The sequence below is a fragment of the Hemicordylus capensis genome, chromosome 2 (assembly GCF_027244095.1).
Source record: "Hemicordylus capensis ecotype Gifberg chromosome 2, rHemCap1.1.pri, whole genome shotgun sequence".
Lineage (NCBI taxonomy): Eukaryota > Metazoa > Chordata > Lepidosauria > Squamata > Cordylidae > Hemicordylus > Hemicordylus capensis.
Genome location: NC_069658.1, coordinates 164,993,416 through 165,007,800, shown reverse-complemented (window position 1 = coordinate 165,007,800; position 14,385 = coordinate 164,993,416). Strand labels below are relative to the sequence as shown.

Here is a 14,385-nt window from a genome sequence, read left to right as displayed (position 1 = left end):
GAAGCCCGGACGGGTGCGTGGCTGGGGGAGTCAGTCATGTGATTTGCCTCTGGGGGGTCCCCAAAGCAGTTGGCCCCCAGATAACTGTCTCCCCTTGCCCTATTATAGTTATGCCCCTGCTTCAGTGCCCTTTTTCATTTGTAGTTTTGAGATCAGCAGAGATTGCAAGGGCTGATGTGAGGCATTAGAAATACAGGCATTTGGAAGAACCACTTACCTACAGAGGAGGACAAGCACCTTTACAGCATAAGGAGAAGGTTAGCTTGTGCATCTACCATCAGTGTTCCACTAGCCCTGGCTAAGCTCCCTTTATTTGCCCTCCAGAGTTAGGAAAAGAAAACAAAGCAAGAGTTGCCTGGGATAACTCCTCTAATTTAAACTCTTTCCCAATAAGATCATAATCTCAGTCCTTCCTTCTCACAGAAAACTGCACTCCTCAATGGATGCAGGTTGCAGAATGAGGGAAATTAATTCAGTGGTTAACATGGAATTTTTACGTTGGCAAAGAACAGCAGTCTAGCAGCCGTTGGTGCTCTTGTTCTGTTCTTCTCCAAGGACTCCATCTTGTGGTCTTGGATATGCACTACCTCACCTCTTTGCTAGAGGCAATGCAGCATCAGAGACCGCCAAATGCATATGGGGGCAGCTGCTGAGCCCTCCCTCCAACACTCTTTTGCAGATCTCTGCTTATATCTGCTCATGGCAGGCTGTTCATAACCCCTTATCAAAGTAAAATGACTGGACTTGATTTCATACAGCAGGATTCAGTTTTCCTTATGCTTTTCTTATATTCTGCTTTCTAAATATAACTATCAGAGCAAGGCGGAGCCAGCTCTTGGCTCCAGTAAGCATTCATGTAAATACACAAACACGAAATAGTGCAGTCATGTCACACAGTGCAGCTAAGGATGAACCTGTTGAACTGTTTAATATATTTATAGGACAAATACACTTTTCCAGTATATCCATAGCAAAAACAAAACACACTCTCCTTGCTTTTCAATCAGCACAGGCCATATTACTGTGGAGAAGATGACTACATCATACAACAGGGAAAGAGATAGCCTTTAGCAGCATGTGATCATGCGGGAAACAGTCCTTGACGTAAACATGAGCATCACAAGTACACACATGTGCTCTTACTTTCATTGGCCCCATCCTCATCCACATACGGCAGAGACAGAATATTGCTCTGAGGCTGGCGTCTTCGGATGGATGCACTGTTGTGTTAATAGCAGCTGCGTAAGACCCTCCGGATCCTACTCCCGAATGTAACAAGGGCCACACTGACATGGGAAGTTCTAACTCAACCACATTAACAACCCTGGGTTGCTGCTCTCATTTTCTTTCACAACTCCTTGCTTACATGTTTATTCAATCAAAAGTAATACAAAAGGCAGGTTAAATCATGTATAGACATGAATGAGCTCCTCCCATTATTTCCAGTTACAGCACCTATGTGTGCTCTGGCCAGACCCTAGAGCTTGCCTTGAGGGCATCACACTTGCCTTGGGATTCCTTTCTTCTCATGCAGATACGGTTTAGATGCCGGCCTACTTCACATTAGAGGGGGCAGACGCCCATTTTCCACAGAGACCACCAGTTCTTCCCCTCAACATGGCAGAAGCAAATTTGACAAACTTATTTATGAATAGACCCATGTACTCTCAAAGGCATTATCTGAGGGGCTAGTTTATGCATTTGTTCCAGTGAAGTTAGGAAAATTACATATCCAAGTATTTGGTTTTCTTGGCCGTTTATTCTACTTACAGTGAGGATTTCAATTAATGTAGTTGTTTATGAGAAGAAGAAGAAGAAGAAGAAGAAGAAGAAGAAGAAGAAGAAGAAGAAGAAGAAGAAGAAGAAGAAGAAGAAGAAACCTCCAGAAAATGCATTATGCCTATAAGACAGGGGATACACAGGACAAGTAGGAGCTAAGTATGATGTGGAGACACTGGATCCTAGCTGGGGCTGCCCTAGTTCAGGCTCTTTCTCAGAGGATTAAGCTTTCCACCACCATGAGCCACAAGAATAGCCAGCATTTTTAAACAAGTACAGCCCACATCAGGGCAGAGCCACCATTGGGTGAATGGGTTCAAAGAACCTGGGCCGTACCCATTCAGGGGCCGTGAGTGCGGCCCCAGACATGCCCCCAGGCCTGACGTCAGATGCGGGAGCATTATTTCGGTTCCAAATGGGGCCACACAGCTCCATTTGGAGCCCAAATCAGCTCCAAATCAGCTTAAAAGCAGGGAGAGCTACTCTGGTCCTGTTGCCAATGCAACAGGGCCAATTGATCTCCCTCCAAAATGGGGCCACGCAGCCCCGTTTAGGAGAGAGATTGGCCCACGATGCATTGGCAGCATGGCCAGAATGGCTTTCCCTGCCTTTAAGGCAGAGAGAGTCATTCCAGCCCACACAGCTCAAAGCAGGGCGGGCCAATCTCCTTTCCAAATGGGGCTGTGCGGCCCCGTTTGGAAGGGAGACAATGCCCCCGTGTCTGACATCAGATGCGGGGGCATGGCTAGCTGGGTGATGTCAGACACAGGGGGAGGGGCCAGGGGGCCGCAGCGGCAGCCACACATGGGCCACCGCCAGCCTGGCTCCACTCCTGGCCCATATCCAGTACAGCTGCTGTGTGCTAGGATGCAGAGGCAGCCCTTTCTGCTGGGCAGCTTTGCTTGTAGTCTACTGCACTAGGAAATGAGTAGCACAGCATTAGAGATGCAGCAAGGAACATCCCTGGGTCTATGCGGCAGCCAAGCCTGCAGGTAGCCTTGCTCCTGCCCAGGTACAGTGTTCCCTCTAACAAGGATTCCCAGATGTGGTTGACTACAACCCCCATAAACCCCCATAAAGGCAGAAACCACACTTGCATGAGAAAGTGGCTGAAGTTCTGTGCATAGAGAAAGTAGTCCCTTGCTTTAGGCACAGAGGGCCTCGGGGGGGGGGGGTGAAACCTTTTGCCCATGCACAAAGAGATGGAACAATGGAGAAGTGGAAGAGAAAGAGACGCAATGTGCAAACATCCATGAGGACAGACAAGAAAAGCAGAAGAAAGCAGCCAGGAGGCCTCCTCTTTATAAAGATGGCAGATCAAGCCAAACTCTTGTCCAGGGGAGATCAAGGGGAGGGAGGGCTGCACACTTTACTGTACTTAATCTCATAACATAGCAGCAGCATCATGAGCAGGCCTCAACTCCTCTTCAGCTGTTGTACTTCCAACAGCACACTTCCACCAAGATGGCAGATACTGGTTCAAGGATGGGAGCTCCATTCCTGTTTTTCTCCATCATCCCCAAAGGTGGAGAAAGATGGGGATCTGCCAAGACATGGGCTCTGCAAACGAAATGCTGGTACATGGCACTGAACATGCAAAAAAAAAAAATCAGCACCTTCACAACACGCTATGCAGGGGGGAATACATTCCTAGCACACCCAGAGTAAGAATTTGGTAGAGGGCCAGGTAAAGCTGCTTCGAAAGCACCCATTAGCCACCAATTGGACCTCCCTGCCCTTGAACATCCTGACCTCAATTATTCTCTCTGGTCAGAGCGTCTCTCTGGTCAAACCTTGCTTGAGACTACAGCTAGAGAGATGTATAGTCTCAGACTGTACTCCACGACTTGAAATGGGCTGGATGACATTGTCATAATCTACGCTGTTGAGGTGTCCCTATGTGTCCCATTTGGTTCAAATGGGTAAGACAGTCCACAGATTAGCTCACTTGCACCTCAGATGTGCATGCGACCACCATCTTGGATTGGGGTGGGTGACAGTATCACAAACTATGCCATTGAGGTGTCCCTGTGTGTCCCTACAGCTCAAACCTACAAATTTGGTTCGAATCAGTTAAGCGGGTCACAAGTTAGTCCACTTGCGCCTCAAAAGTTTACACATCTGCCATCTTGAATCGGTGTGGATGACATCATCACAAACTATGCCATTGGGGTGAGCCTGTGTGTCACTCACTGCAGTGTGTCACTCACTTTACCTAATTTGGTTTAAATTGGTAAAACAGTCCACAAATTAGCCGGCTTACACCTCAGATGTTCACACCGCCGCCATATTGAATTGGAGTGAATGACATCATCATCACACAACGCCATTAGGGCATCCCTATGTGTCCCTACAGCTGTAGAAAATTTGGTTCAAATCAGTTAAGCAGTTCACAAATTAGCCCACTTGCGCCTCATAAGTTCATGTGTCCGCCATCTTGGATCAGGATGGATGACATCATCACAAGCTATGCCATTGAGGTGTCCATGCCATTGAGGTGTCCCTGTGTGTCACTCACTGCAACTGTACCCAATTTGGTTCAAATGGGTTAGACAGTCCACAAATTAGCCCGCTCGTGCCTCAGACATTCACATGAATACCATCTTGAACTGAGGTGGATGACATCGTCACAATCTTCGCTGTTGAGGTGTCCCTATGTGTCCCTACAGCTGCAGCAAATTTGGTTCAAATTGGTTAAGCGGTTCACAAGTTAGCCCACTTGCACCTTGAAAGTTTACCCATCCACCATTTTGAATCAGTGTGGATGACATCATCACAAACTATGCCATTGAGGTGTCCCTATGTGTCCCTACAACTTTACCCAATTTGGTTTGGTCCAGGCGTTGTGCAGTTGGTGGGGGCGGGGGACACACAGAGAATGCCAGTTGATCTCATAAGCCTATTGGAAAGTAGGCTAAAAAGGAGAGAAGGTGAAGGAAGAAGAGAGGGAAGGAGGGAGGCTGCAGACCGAGGGAAGGGGAAGAGGAACACATTCTCAGGTTAAAATGTAGACTGGGGACAGAAGCTAGAGAGGGAAGAGAAAAGGAGGGCATGTTACACACCAAAGAATCCCACACTCAAGGACAAAGGCTACTGAACATCCAAAAAGGACCCCCCATATTGCCAGGCCTCTGTCCCTCATCCAACAGACAAATCACCCCACTATCCCAATGGGGACCAGGTTCACAAAGCCATTGGTCTTTGCCATCACTCACAGGAGAAAGAGTTAGCAGATACTATTTTCCACACCAATAATGGGCAGGCAGATGGTGCTCTGTCTCCAGTGCTTGCAGCTTACAAACCCAGTTATCCTGAGTCCCTGTGGTACTTACGTGCAATTGCGATCACCACAATGGCACAAATCACTCCCAGTATGAGCATCATCTGGAAAGAAAGTTACAGTTAGACCATATGTAGCAAACACACATACACACATATTCCTGCATTGCCTCAGAGAGAACACACCAGAGTCTCTCACCAAGATGGGCTACTGAAAGTACAGGAAGTCCCCAACTTAAATGGGTTGTGTTCCAAAAGTTCATCTGTAAGTCAGGCGTTTGGAACTCAGAATGCATTTCCCCATAGAAACAATGTTAGAAATGGTGGCTATGTTTCGAGGCTAGCCCACAGAAGCTGATTTAAACCATAATGTAGCTGAAATACTATACATTTGCAATTAAAAATAGTAGAAAACAATACTGTTGCAGTATTAGCAATTAACGAAAACAGAGTAATTATGAAACCCAATAATTTTAGTTTTGTCCTAAAAAACTAGGACAAAGCAGGGCAAGCAGGGCGACCGCCCCAGGCCCCGCTCTTTTAACCCCCATTAGAATTAACTGGAAGGGGGCTCTGCACTTCATACTCTTTTTAAAAATTTCCTATGAATGCTGGTATTGGGAGGAAAAGCAGGTTAATTTGAGCGGGTGGGGGGCAGGGGAAAGAGTACGTAGGAACATAGAAAGATGCCATATATAACCACCCAGAGATGCAAGTTTTGGGCGGTACAGAAATATGTTAGTTAGTTAGTTAGTTTAGTTAGTTAAATAAATAAAATATAACAAGTCAGACCATTGGTCCATCTAGCTCAGTATTGTTTACATAGACTGGTAGCAGCTTCTCCATGGTTACAGGCAGAAATCTCTCGCAACCCTATCTGGAGATACCAGGAACCTAGGACTTTCTACATGCACATGCTCTTTTGCATGTTGGTAAAATAAAGGTAAAGTGTGCCATTGACTCAGTGTCGACTCCTGGCAACCACAGAGCCCTGTGGTTACCTTTGGTAGAATACAGGAGGGGTTGACCATTGCCATCACCCGCACAGTGTGAGATGATGCCTTTCAGCATCTTCCTATATCACTGCTGTCCAATATAGGTGTTTCCCATAGTCTGGGAAACATACCAGTGGGGATTCGAACTGCCAACCTCTGGCTTGCTAGTCAAGCCATTTCCCTGCTGCGCCATTAGGTGGCTTTTGCATGTAGGTAGATGGAGACTTTTCTGGAGCTTCTGAGGGGGGCTTGGGCATTTTGTGAGAAGCCCCAGGCCAAACTCTGAACATTGCTTCCCATCAGTACGGTGGGCTGCTTTCCAGTCGCTGCAGAGGCCGCCACCTGCTCTGCTTCATGCACTGAGAGAACTTCCTTTCCACGTACTGCTGCCAAATCACCCAGGCGCATGTGGCTGCAAGAACAGGGAAAGGGCACCCAAAGCAGAGGAGGCACCAGCCACCCAAACACAGCCTGCTGCTCTGGACAGAGGTGACTTTCAGAAAGAGTTTGGCTTGCAGGCTGCTGCTGCTGGAGCACTCACAGAGCCATTTCAGTCCTCTGGGTGTTTTCCAGATCGTGCGCTGTAATAGTTTTGTTACGTATTCACTAAGTGCCCCTCCATTTTTAATGCAAACCGCCCTGAGCCATTTTTGGAAGGGCAGTATAGAAATCAAAAAAATAATAAATAATTTTGCCCATGTTATGACATCGGTGCCCTTACGTTGTCAGAAGGGTACTGTTCATATTTCCCATGCTCTGTTTCGGATTTGATTGTTTTGAAATTGACATGGCAAAAGTGTTGCAGGAACGTAGCTGTATTTTTCCGTTTTAGGGAGGCTTGTCACGTTATATATGCTTGCAGCGTGTTGCAGTGTGGACAGTTATTTTCATATTATATTATTGTCCAGCTACACGTCCCTGTCTCCTCTACCCAGCCTGGCCAGGCTTATCTGGTCCAGCCTCAGAGCAGAGACAGGGAGGAGACTGAACATCACCCTGTGCCTCCTCTGTCCCAGGCTGCGTGTTCCTTGTATCTGCCCCTCTCCACCAGCCAACCTCTCATCCCCGGCCAGCTCCTTATATGCCTCCTCACATGCTATGCATCGCCCACCTCCAATTAAGGGGCCAACACCCTTCTTTATTACCTGTAATTGATTACCCCTTACAGCTGTTGCCAATGCCTCTCCCCCTTCTCCTTCCTCCTGCTCAGACCCCCTCCCTTTGGGAGGCAGGCTGCTGATGTTATCCTCCCGTGCCTCCCCTTCAGCCCTTTCAGGGCTCTGCTCCTCCTCAAACCTCCCTTGGAGCTGAGGCCATGCCCACTGGCAGTCTTTCCTCCGTCTCTCCCCGGACCCCAGCTGCCACCCATCCCTGTTGCCTTGGGCCTTCCCACCACTCCATCCTCAGAGATAAGGACAGGCGGCCATTTTTCTTTTTATTAATTTATTATTATTTTGTGGGGGAAGGGAGGGGGTGCTGCTTACAATGGGGGTGGTAGGCAAGCGGCTCCCTTCCACCCCTTTCCCTGCCAAAAACACTTTCCCTGGCACTTTTCTGAAGAGGAAATCCATTGAACGAAATCATTTACTTCCGTACTATCCCAAATGCAATCGCAGAGCAAGGATTGGTTGATTTTATAGCCCCTTTCCGATCCATGAAATAATTTTACCAGACTGATTTTGCTCTCTTTCCAGGGGCTCCTTTGGTGGGGCGGGGGGCTGCCGGCCCTCCCTTTTGCGCCCCCTCCTCCCCCTTGCAAAGCCGCTGCTTTTCTGGAGCCCCTCTACGAGCCTGGCACTGACGGGGAGAGGAAGCGGTGGCAGCTCGGGTTAGGGACCTTCTCCCAGGCAGCCCGCTCCCCCACCCTGCATCTTCAGATTGCTTGCCCTCACTGGAGGAGCACTCCCCTCCCCTCCACCTCCTCCCTCCTTTTCCATCATTGGATTTTTTTAAAAAAAATCTTTGCTTGCCTTGCGCAAGCGTGCAATTATTGTTTTGGAACGACACTTCTCCCCGTTGGCGGATCTGCACAAGTGCACCAATTAAAAACAACAACAACAACCCAAAGTCCTCCTCTCCCTCCACAACCCAATTGGCCCAAAATTGAGGAGGAAAAGAGGCCAGTGGTTGTGTTCCTGACGTGTAATATGGAAGCTCCTTGCCTGGAATAACCGCTGCAGTGACGGGCAATATGGACGGGCAAAACCTTCTCACGTTGCATATCATACTGCCTGAGACCCACTGCACTCGCTGTTTCAAACTGCTGCCTCATTCCATTGCACTTTGCAACACTTTGAGCGTTGCAAATCTCATAGTCCGGAAGCCACCAATCCTCTGGAGTGCATGTGGCTGCAAGGAATGGGGAAAGGTCTGCAAAGTGGAGGAGGGGCTGGCAGCTTGCTCACCACTTTTCGGGGGCAAAGCAAGGGGGACAGTTGCCTTGACTCCCCCGCCGCAACCCTCTTGTTCAAAATCCACCCAGTCCCCAACTCCCCTGATGTTTATCTAGGGGCCCTCTCCACCATTGTTTGTTTGTTTGGCTAGATTGCTTGCGCAAAAGGGCAACGCTGCAAGTAAATTCTCACTTTAGAGCGGCACTTTCCTCCCATTGGTTTTTGGTTGTTTGTTTTTGCTGGATTGCTTGCGCAAGCTCAGTTATGGTTCAACTAGCTAAGGGAGCCACTCTCACCCACAGAAGCATCTCTGCCTCTCTCCTCCTTCTATCCTCTGCTTTCAGTACTGCGAGACTAAGAATCAACCCACAAGCAGTACTACCGCCTTCTAGAGAAGCCCTTCACACACTCTGCATACCAAGCAAAGGGGAATTTCTGCACCCTGCTCATAAGACATGCTAAACAGAGCTTGTGGGAGACGTAGTCACACATGATTCCTGCCATCCCTTGACACAAGTGTATTCTCCTGGATCAATACACCTGCCCAGGCTCCCTTCAGTTTTCTACCTGAAAAAGGTAGAAAAACGACAATCACACACATACACAGAAAAAATCTCTCGGATTCAGGCCGACTTAGATGGAGACACCACAATTAATTTTATGTCTGAACCGGACGTGTCCAAGTATTCCTCTTATGTGATTCGACTGGATCAGTTTCAGTTTGTGACTCCTGATGATGTGGACAAGCTGCTTGGAATGGTGAGGCCTACCACTTGTTCTCTTGACCCTTGTCCAACACGGCTTGTTCGATCTAGCAGGGAGGCTGTTGTGGGCGGCCTGGTGGAAATCATAAATGCTTCTCTGAAGGAGGGCAGGATGCCTCCTTGTCTTAAGGAGGCAATTATTAGACCTCTTCCAAAGAAGCCTGTATTAGATCCCTCAGAGTTGAGCAATTATAGGCCTGTTTCCAACCTCCCATGGTTGGGCAAGGTTATTGAGAGGGTGGTGGCCTCTCAGCTCCAGGCGGTCTTGGAGGAAACTGATTATCTAGACCCATTTCAAACTGGCTTTCGGGCAGGCTATGGGATGGAGACTGCCTTGGTCGGCCTGATGGATGATCTCCAATTGGGAATTGACAGAGGAAGTGTGACTCTGTTGGTCCTTTTGGACCTCTCGGCAGCTTTCAATACTATCGACCATAGTATCCTTCTGGAACGTCTGAGAGTGTTGGGGGTGGGAGGCACTGTTTTACAGTGGTTCCGCTCCTACCTCTCGGACAGGTTCCAGATGGTGTTGATCGGAGATTGTTGCTCTTTGAAATCTGAGCTTAAGTATGGTGTCCCTCAAGGCTCCATACTCTCTCCAATGCCTTTTAACATCTACATGAAACCACTGGGAGAGATTATCAGGGGATTTTGAGCTGGGTGTTATCAGTACACTGATGACACCCAGATCTACTTCTCCATGTAAACTTCTTCAGGAGATGGCATATCCTCCCTAAATGCCTGCCTGGAAGCAGTAATGGTCTGGATGAGGGAGAATAAACTGAAGCTGAATCCAGATAAGACGGAGGTACTTATTGTGCAGGGTCGGAACTCTAGAGACGATGTTGATCTGCCTGTTCTAGACGGGGTCACACTTCCCCAAAAGGAACAGGTTCGCAGTCTGGGAGTACTTCTGGATTCACACCTCTCCCTGATTTCTCAGGTTGAGGCGGTGGCCAAGGGTGCTTTCTATCAGCTTCGGCTTATACGCCAGCTACACAGTGGTACATTTGTTGGTAACCTCCAGACTTAACTTTTGTAATGCGCTCTACATGGGGCTGCCTTTGTACGTAGTCTGGAAACGTACAGTGGGTCTCAGGCAGTTAGTCTTCAGTTGGAAACTTCAGAATGCGGCAGCCAGGTTGGTCTCTGGGTCATCTCGGAGAGACCACGTTACTCCTCTGTTGATGGAGCTACACAGGCTGCCAATAGGTTTCCAGGCAAAATACAAAGTGCTAGTTATAACTTATAAAGCCCTAAATGGCTTAGGCCCTGGGTATTTAAGAGAACGTCTTCTTCGCTATGTTCCCCACCGCCCATTGAGGTCACTTGAGGAGGTCAGTCTCCAATTGCTGCCAACTCGTTTGGTGGCTACACAGAGATGGGCCTTCTCAGTTGCTGCCCCAAGATTGTGGAATGCCCTCCCTACTGAGATACGAGCCTCCCCATCTCTGGCAATTTTTAAGAAACTTCTGAAAACACATCTCTTCAACCAAGCTTTCTCAGCTTTTTAAAACTTGTTTTTAAATTGTTTTGGCTATTTAATTGGTGTTTTAATTGTTAATTATTATTTTATGCAGTTTATAATTTTTGTTTTAATTGTTAATTGATTTTAATGGTGTTTTAATGTAAACCACCCTGAGCCTTTTGGAAGGGCGGTATAAATTTTTTAATAATAAAATAAATAAATAAATATACAGATAAAATCAGCACTTCAAAGACTTTATCATCACGTGTGAATGAGCTCACGGAGCCCAACTTCCCACCCCAGTGCTGTCACTGGGATCCATTCGTGGCCTCCCTACGGACAGCCAGTGCTTTAGAGGCAAGTGCTTCTGTGGCTGGGGGCTGGAAGGGTAGGGAGCAGGAAAAAAAGAGAAAGGATGAGCCCACATCCGGACCGAATAGGGCAACTGCAGCAAGCTCAAGACTGGTTTGGGGTTTGTGAAGATATGAAAGGTAATGGTGCGCGATCAATCCCCACTCCATCTTAGTCATGTGCACGGACCGGTTCGGAGGCCATTCAAAAGGCCTCCAGACCGGTCCGGACACGGGTGGTTTTGGTTCGGGTGGGGGGTTCCAAAAGAGTTCGGGGGGGGCTTTACTTACCCCCTCAATAATCTTGCCGTATTTATTTAAGTAAGCGGGCGGCATACCTCCCTGCTGCCCGCTTCATTCCCCCTCCTCCGGCGACGCGCGGCTCGGCTTCCTCCTCGTGTTCAAATTGCAATCGGGCGGCAGGGTATCTCCCAGTCCCTGCCGCCCGGCTGTTCAATGCCCCCTGCTCGGCTGGCGGCCGCCCCCTGAACAGCCCCAAGACCCCTGCCGCCCCTTCCCTTCCCATACACAGGCGGTCGGCAGGAGAGCTCCCCTGCCGGCCCTGTCCCCTTCCCCAGCTCGGCTGCAAATGGCTTCTAGGAAGCCTTTTGCGCGCCTGCGCAAAAGGCTTCCTAGAAGCCATTTGCAGCCGAGCCGGGGAGGAGGACGGCAGGGAGTTCTCCCGCCACCTGCTTTCTAAAGTTAAGAACTTTAGAGAGAGGGCGGCGGAAGAACTCCCTGCCGTCCGCCTCGGCTGCAAATGGCTTCCTAGAAGCCATTTGCAGCCGAGCCGAGGAAGGGGACGGGGTCAGCAGGGGAGCTCTCCTGCTGACCGCCTGTGTATGGGAAGGGAAGGGGCGGCAGGGGTCTTGGGGCTGTTCAGGGGGCGGCCGCCAGCCGAGCAGGGGGCATTGAAGAGCCGGGCGGCAGGGACTGGGAGATACCCTGCCGCCCGATTGCAATTTGAACACGAGGAGGAAGCCGAGCCGCGCGCCGCCGGAGGAGGGGGAATGAAACGGGCGGCAGGGAGGTATGCCGCCCGCTTACTTAAATAAATACGGCAAGATTATTGAGGGGGTAAGTAAAGCCCCCCCCTACTCTTTTGGAACCCCCCACCCAGTGCCGGACCGCAGCTCCGCGGTTCCGTGCACACCCCTACTCCATCTCACTTTGACACTGGTCACAGGGATGAATGATGGGGAGGAGAACGGAGCTGGGGATAACACATTCAGGTGTCTGCACACACATATACATGTCTGTGTGAATGACTGTACCTGCATTCATTTAAAAAGTGGACCTGGGTACAGGCCCTATTGGATGCAGGTTGCAGACAGGAAGTGTACTGCTGTATATGTGTTCAACATACTGTTTAAGTATGCATACAGTGTATACAAACTGTACATTCATGGAGCATAATATGTGAATAGGGCTATAGCCCATTTGAGGTTTTTTTACCATCTTCTTGCATAATTTGATATAATCTGCAAACTTGGCCACTTCACTGCTCATCCTTAACTCCATATCATTTATGAACAAGTTAAAAAGCACTGTTCCCAGTGCAGTTGTTTGGTGGGGGCCTCTCTTCTTACTGGCTTCCATTGGGAGAATTCTCCATTCACTCCAACTCTCTATTCCATGTTTTTTAACCGATCCATAAGATGATCTGTAGTCTTATCCCATGACGAAGTTTACTCAGGAACTTCAGATTTTCTCTATGCTTGATGAAAGTCCAAACATACAATGACTACTCCATTTATCCCCTCCATGTACTTGTTGACACCCTCAAAACACTCTAGAAGTGAAGCAGGACTTCCCTTTGAAGAAGCCATGCACTTTCTCTCATCTCCCACTGGTTGAGACATAATGTATAACTGAAAACTGATACGAGGGATAGTCTCATTGCTTTGCTTCTGTGAATATTAATGAGGCTTGTCTCTATTTTAAGAAGGTGGGCAGAGCTTAAAATGCCCTAAGCACCAATCAGAAGGCATCATGCTGATGCTTCAGGCAGCCTATCAGAGTGCCCAGAGGGCGGGGAAGTCTTTTTCTTTTAGCTACTAGTGTTCTATTCAGTAATATTTGGCAGTTTGTTTGGACATTTGTCCCAAGAGTGATTCTGTAGAGTGTGGGGGAAGAGTAAAGAGGAAAACGGAAGGAAAGGGAAGGAGAAAATGGAGTTGCTGCTGAATAAACCTTTACTTAAAGCTACTCAAGATTTCCTTGTGTATATGAGGGAACCAGCTATAAAGCACTATTCAGAAGAATACAATCACCATTTTGATTAGAGAGCGAGCAGGCAGGCAGGCTGTTGGTGCATCTGATCTTTTGCTATCTTGTTTGTTTGCAGGGGAAGAATGCAACCTCTGCTTTCTCTCCCTTGATCTCTGATCGTATGCAAAGTATTATGGCCCATTCCCAAAACGACATGCCATTAAACATTGGAAGGATCAGCTAACTGTAAGACTGGACCAATTAGATTAAAAACTGGCATAAGAAGCCAGAATGTTTTTAGGGCATATGCATGGATTTCTGAGTCCAAACTGCTTTTCAAATAATTGCAGAAGTGGCTTTCCATGTGGGTGTGGTGTATGTAGAGAAGGAATGGATTCTGTGTGAAGGAAAACAATTTTAAAAATTCATTTGCTATGCAGAGAGCTAACAAGGCTTTTCTCTGGATTGTGTCCAGTATATGTAACATTAATATGTCCACTGATGGTTATGGTTCATTGGGCAAGGATTAGGTAAGTGATCTCTCTATGAAAAAAACATTTGTTGCTTGCTTGGATGGATACACAGGCTAGTTGGCGGGCACCCCAGGTGGACAGAAAGTGGCACCCAGCTATTCATCAGGCATGGAGTAAGGAGAGGATGTCCCCATATATCTTTGCTTCCCATGGTGTCCTCTAAGTTACAGAAGATGGTTCATAGCTGCAGCAAGCATCATTGAAAAACATGTGATTTTTCTATTATTTATGTATGCATTTTTTAAATCGGCAGGCAGAGCTCTGCCCTTGTAACTTCAGAATGCATTTGTTATCCACTTTTGTAGCTGGTTTCTGCTTTACCTGTCACGTGTCTAGATCTATTTACTTTTACATGTATAGCCTGTACTTCTTCCAAGAAGCCCTGAGTGGTGCACATGGATACATTTATCCTCCCAACAGCCTTTTGAGGAAGGTTATGCTGAGAGATAAGTGACTGTCCCAGAGTCACCCAGTGAGTTTCATGGTTGAATGGGGATTTGAACTTGTATTTCCCCAGTCTAGTCCAGCACACTAACCACTGTACCACTCTGGCTCAGTTCTTTCTTGTTATTTATTAGTAGTAGTATTCATTTTTGAAATAATCAGGCAGACA

At 48.0% G+C, this 14,385-nt stretch overlaps 1 protein-coding gene across 4 annotated transcripts in view; it reads right to left on the bottom strand.

The window, feature by feature from the left end:
* VAMP1 (vesicle associated membrane protein 1) overlaps positions 1-14,385 on the bottom strand; it is a 40,758-nt gene that overhangs the window by 16,574 nt on the left and 9,799 nt on the right. For 3 of the 4 annotated variants that reach the window (XR_008316547.1, XM_053297862.1, XM_053297865.1), the window contains exon 5: positions 5,112-5,163. Coding sequence is in view for 3 of the 4 variants with exons in the window: in XM_053297862.1 (XP_053153837.1) it covers positions 5,112-5,163 (52 nt within the window). In the remaining variant the exon portion in view is untranslated. Of the gene's footprint in view, positions 1-903; positions 4,805-5,111; positions 5,164-14,385 lie in introns of those variants that run through there. The other variant, XM_053297863.1, reaches the window with a different exon arrangement.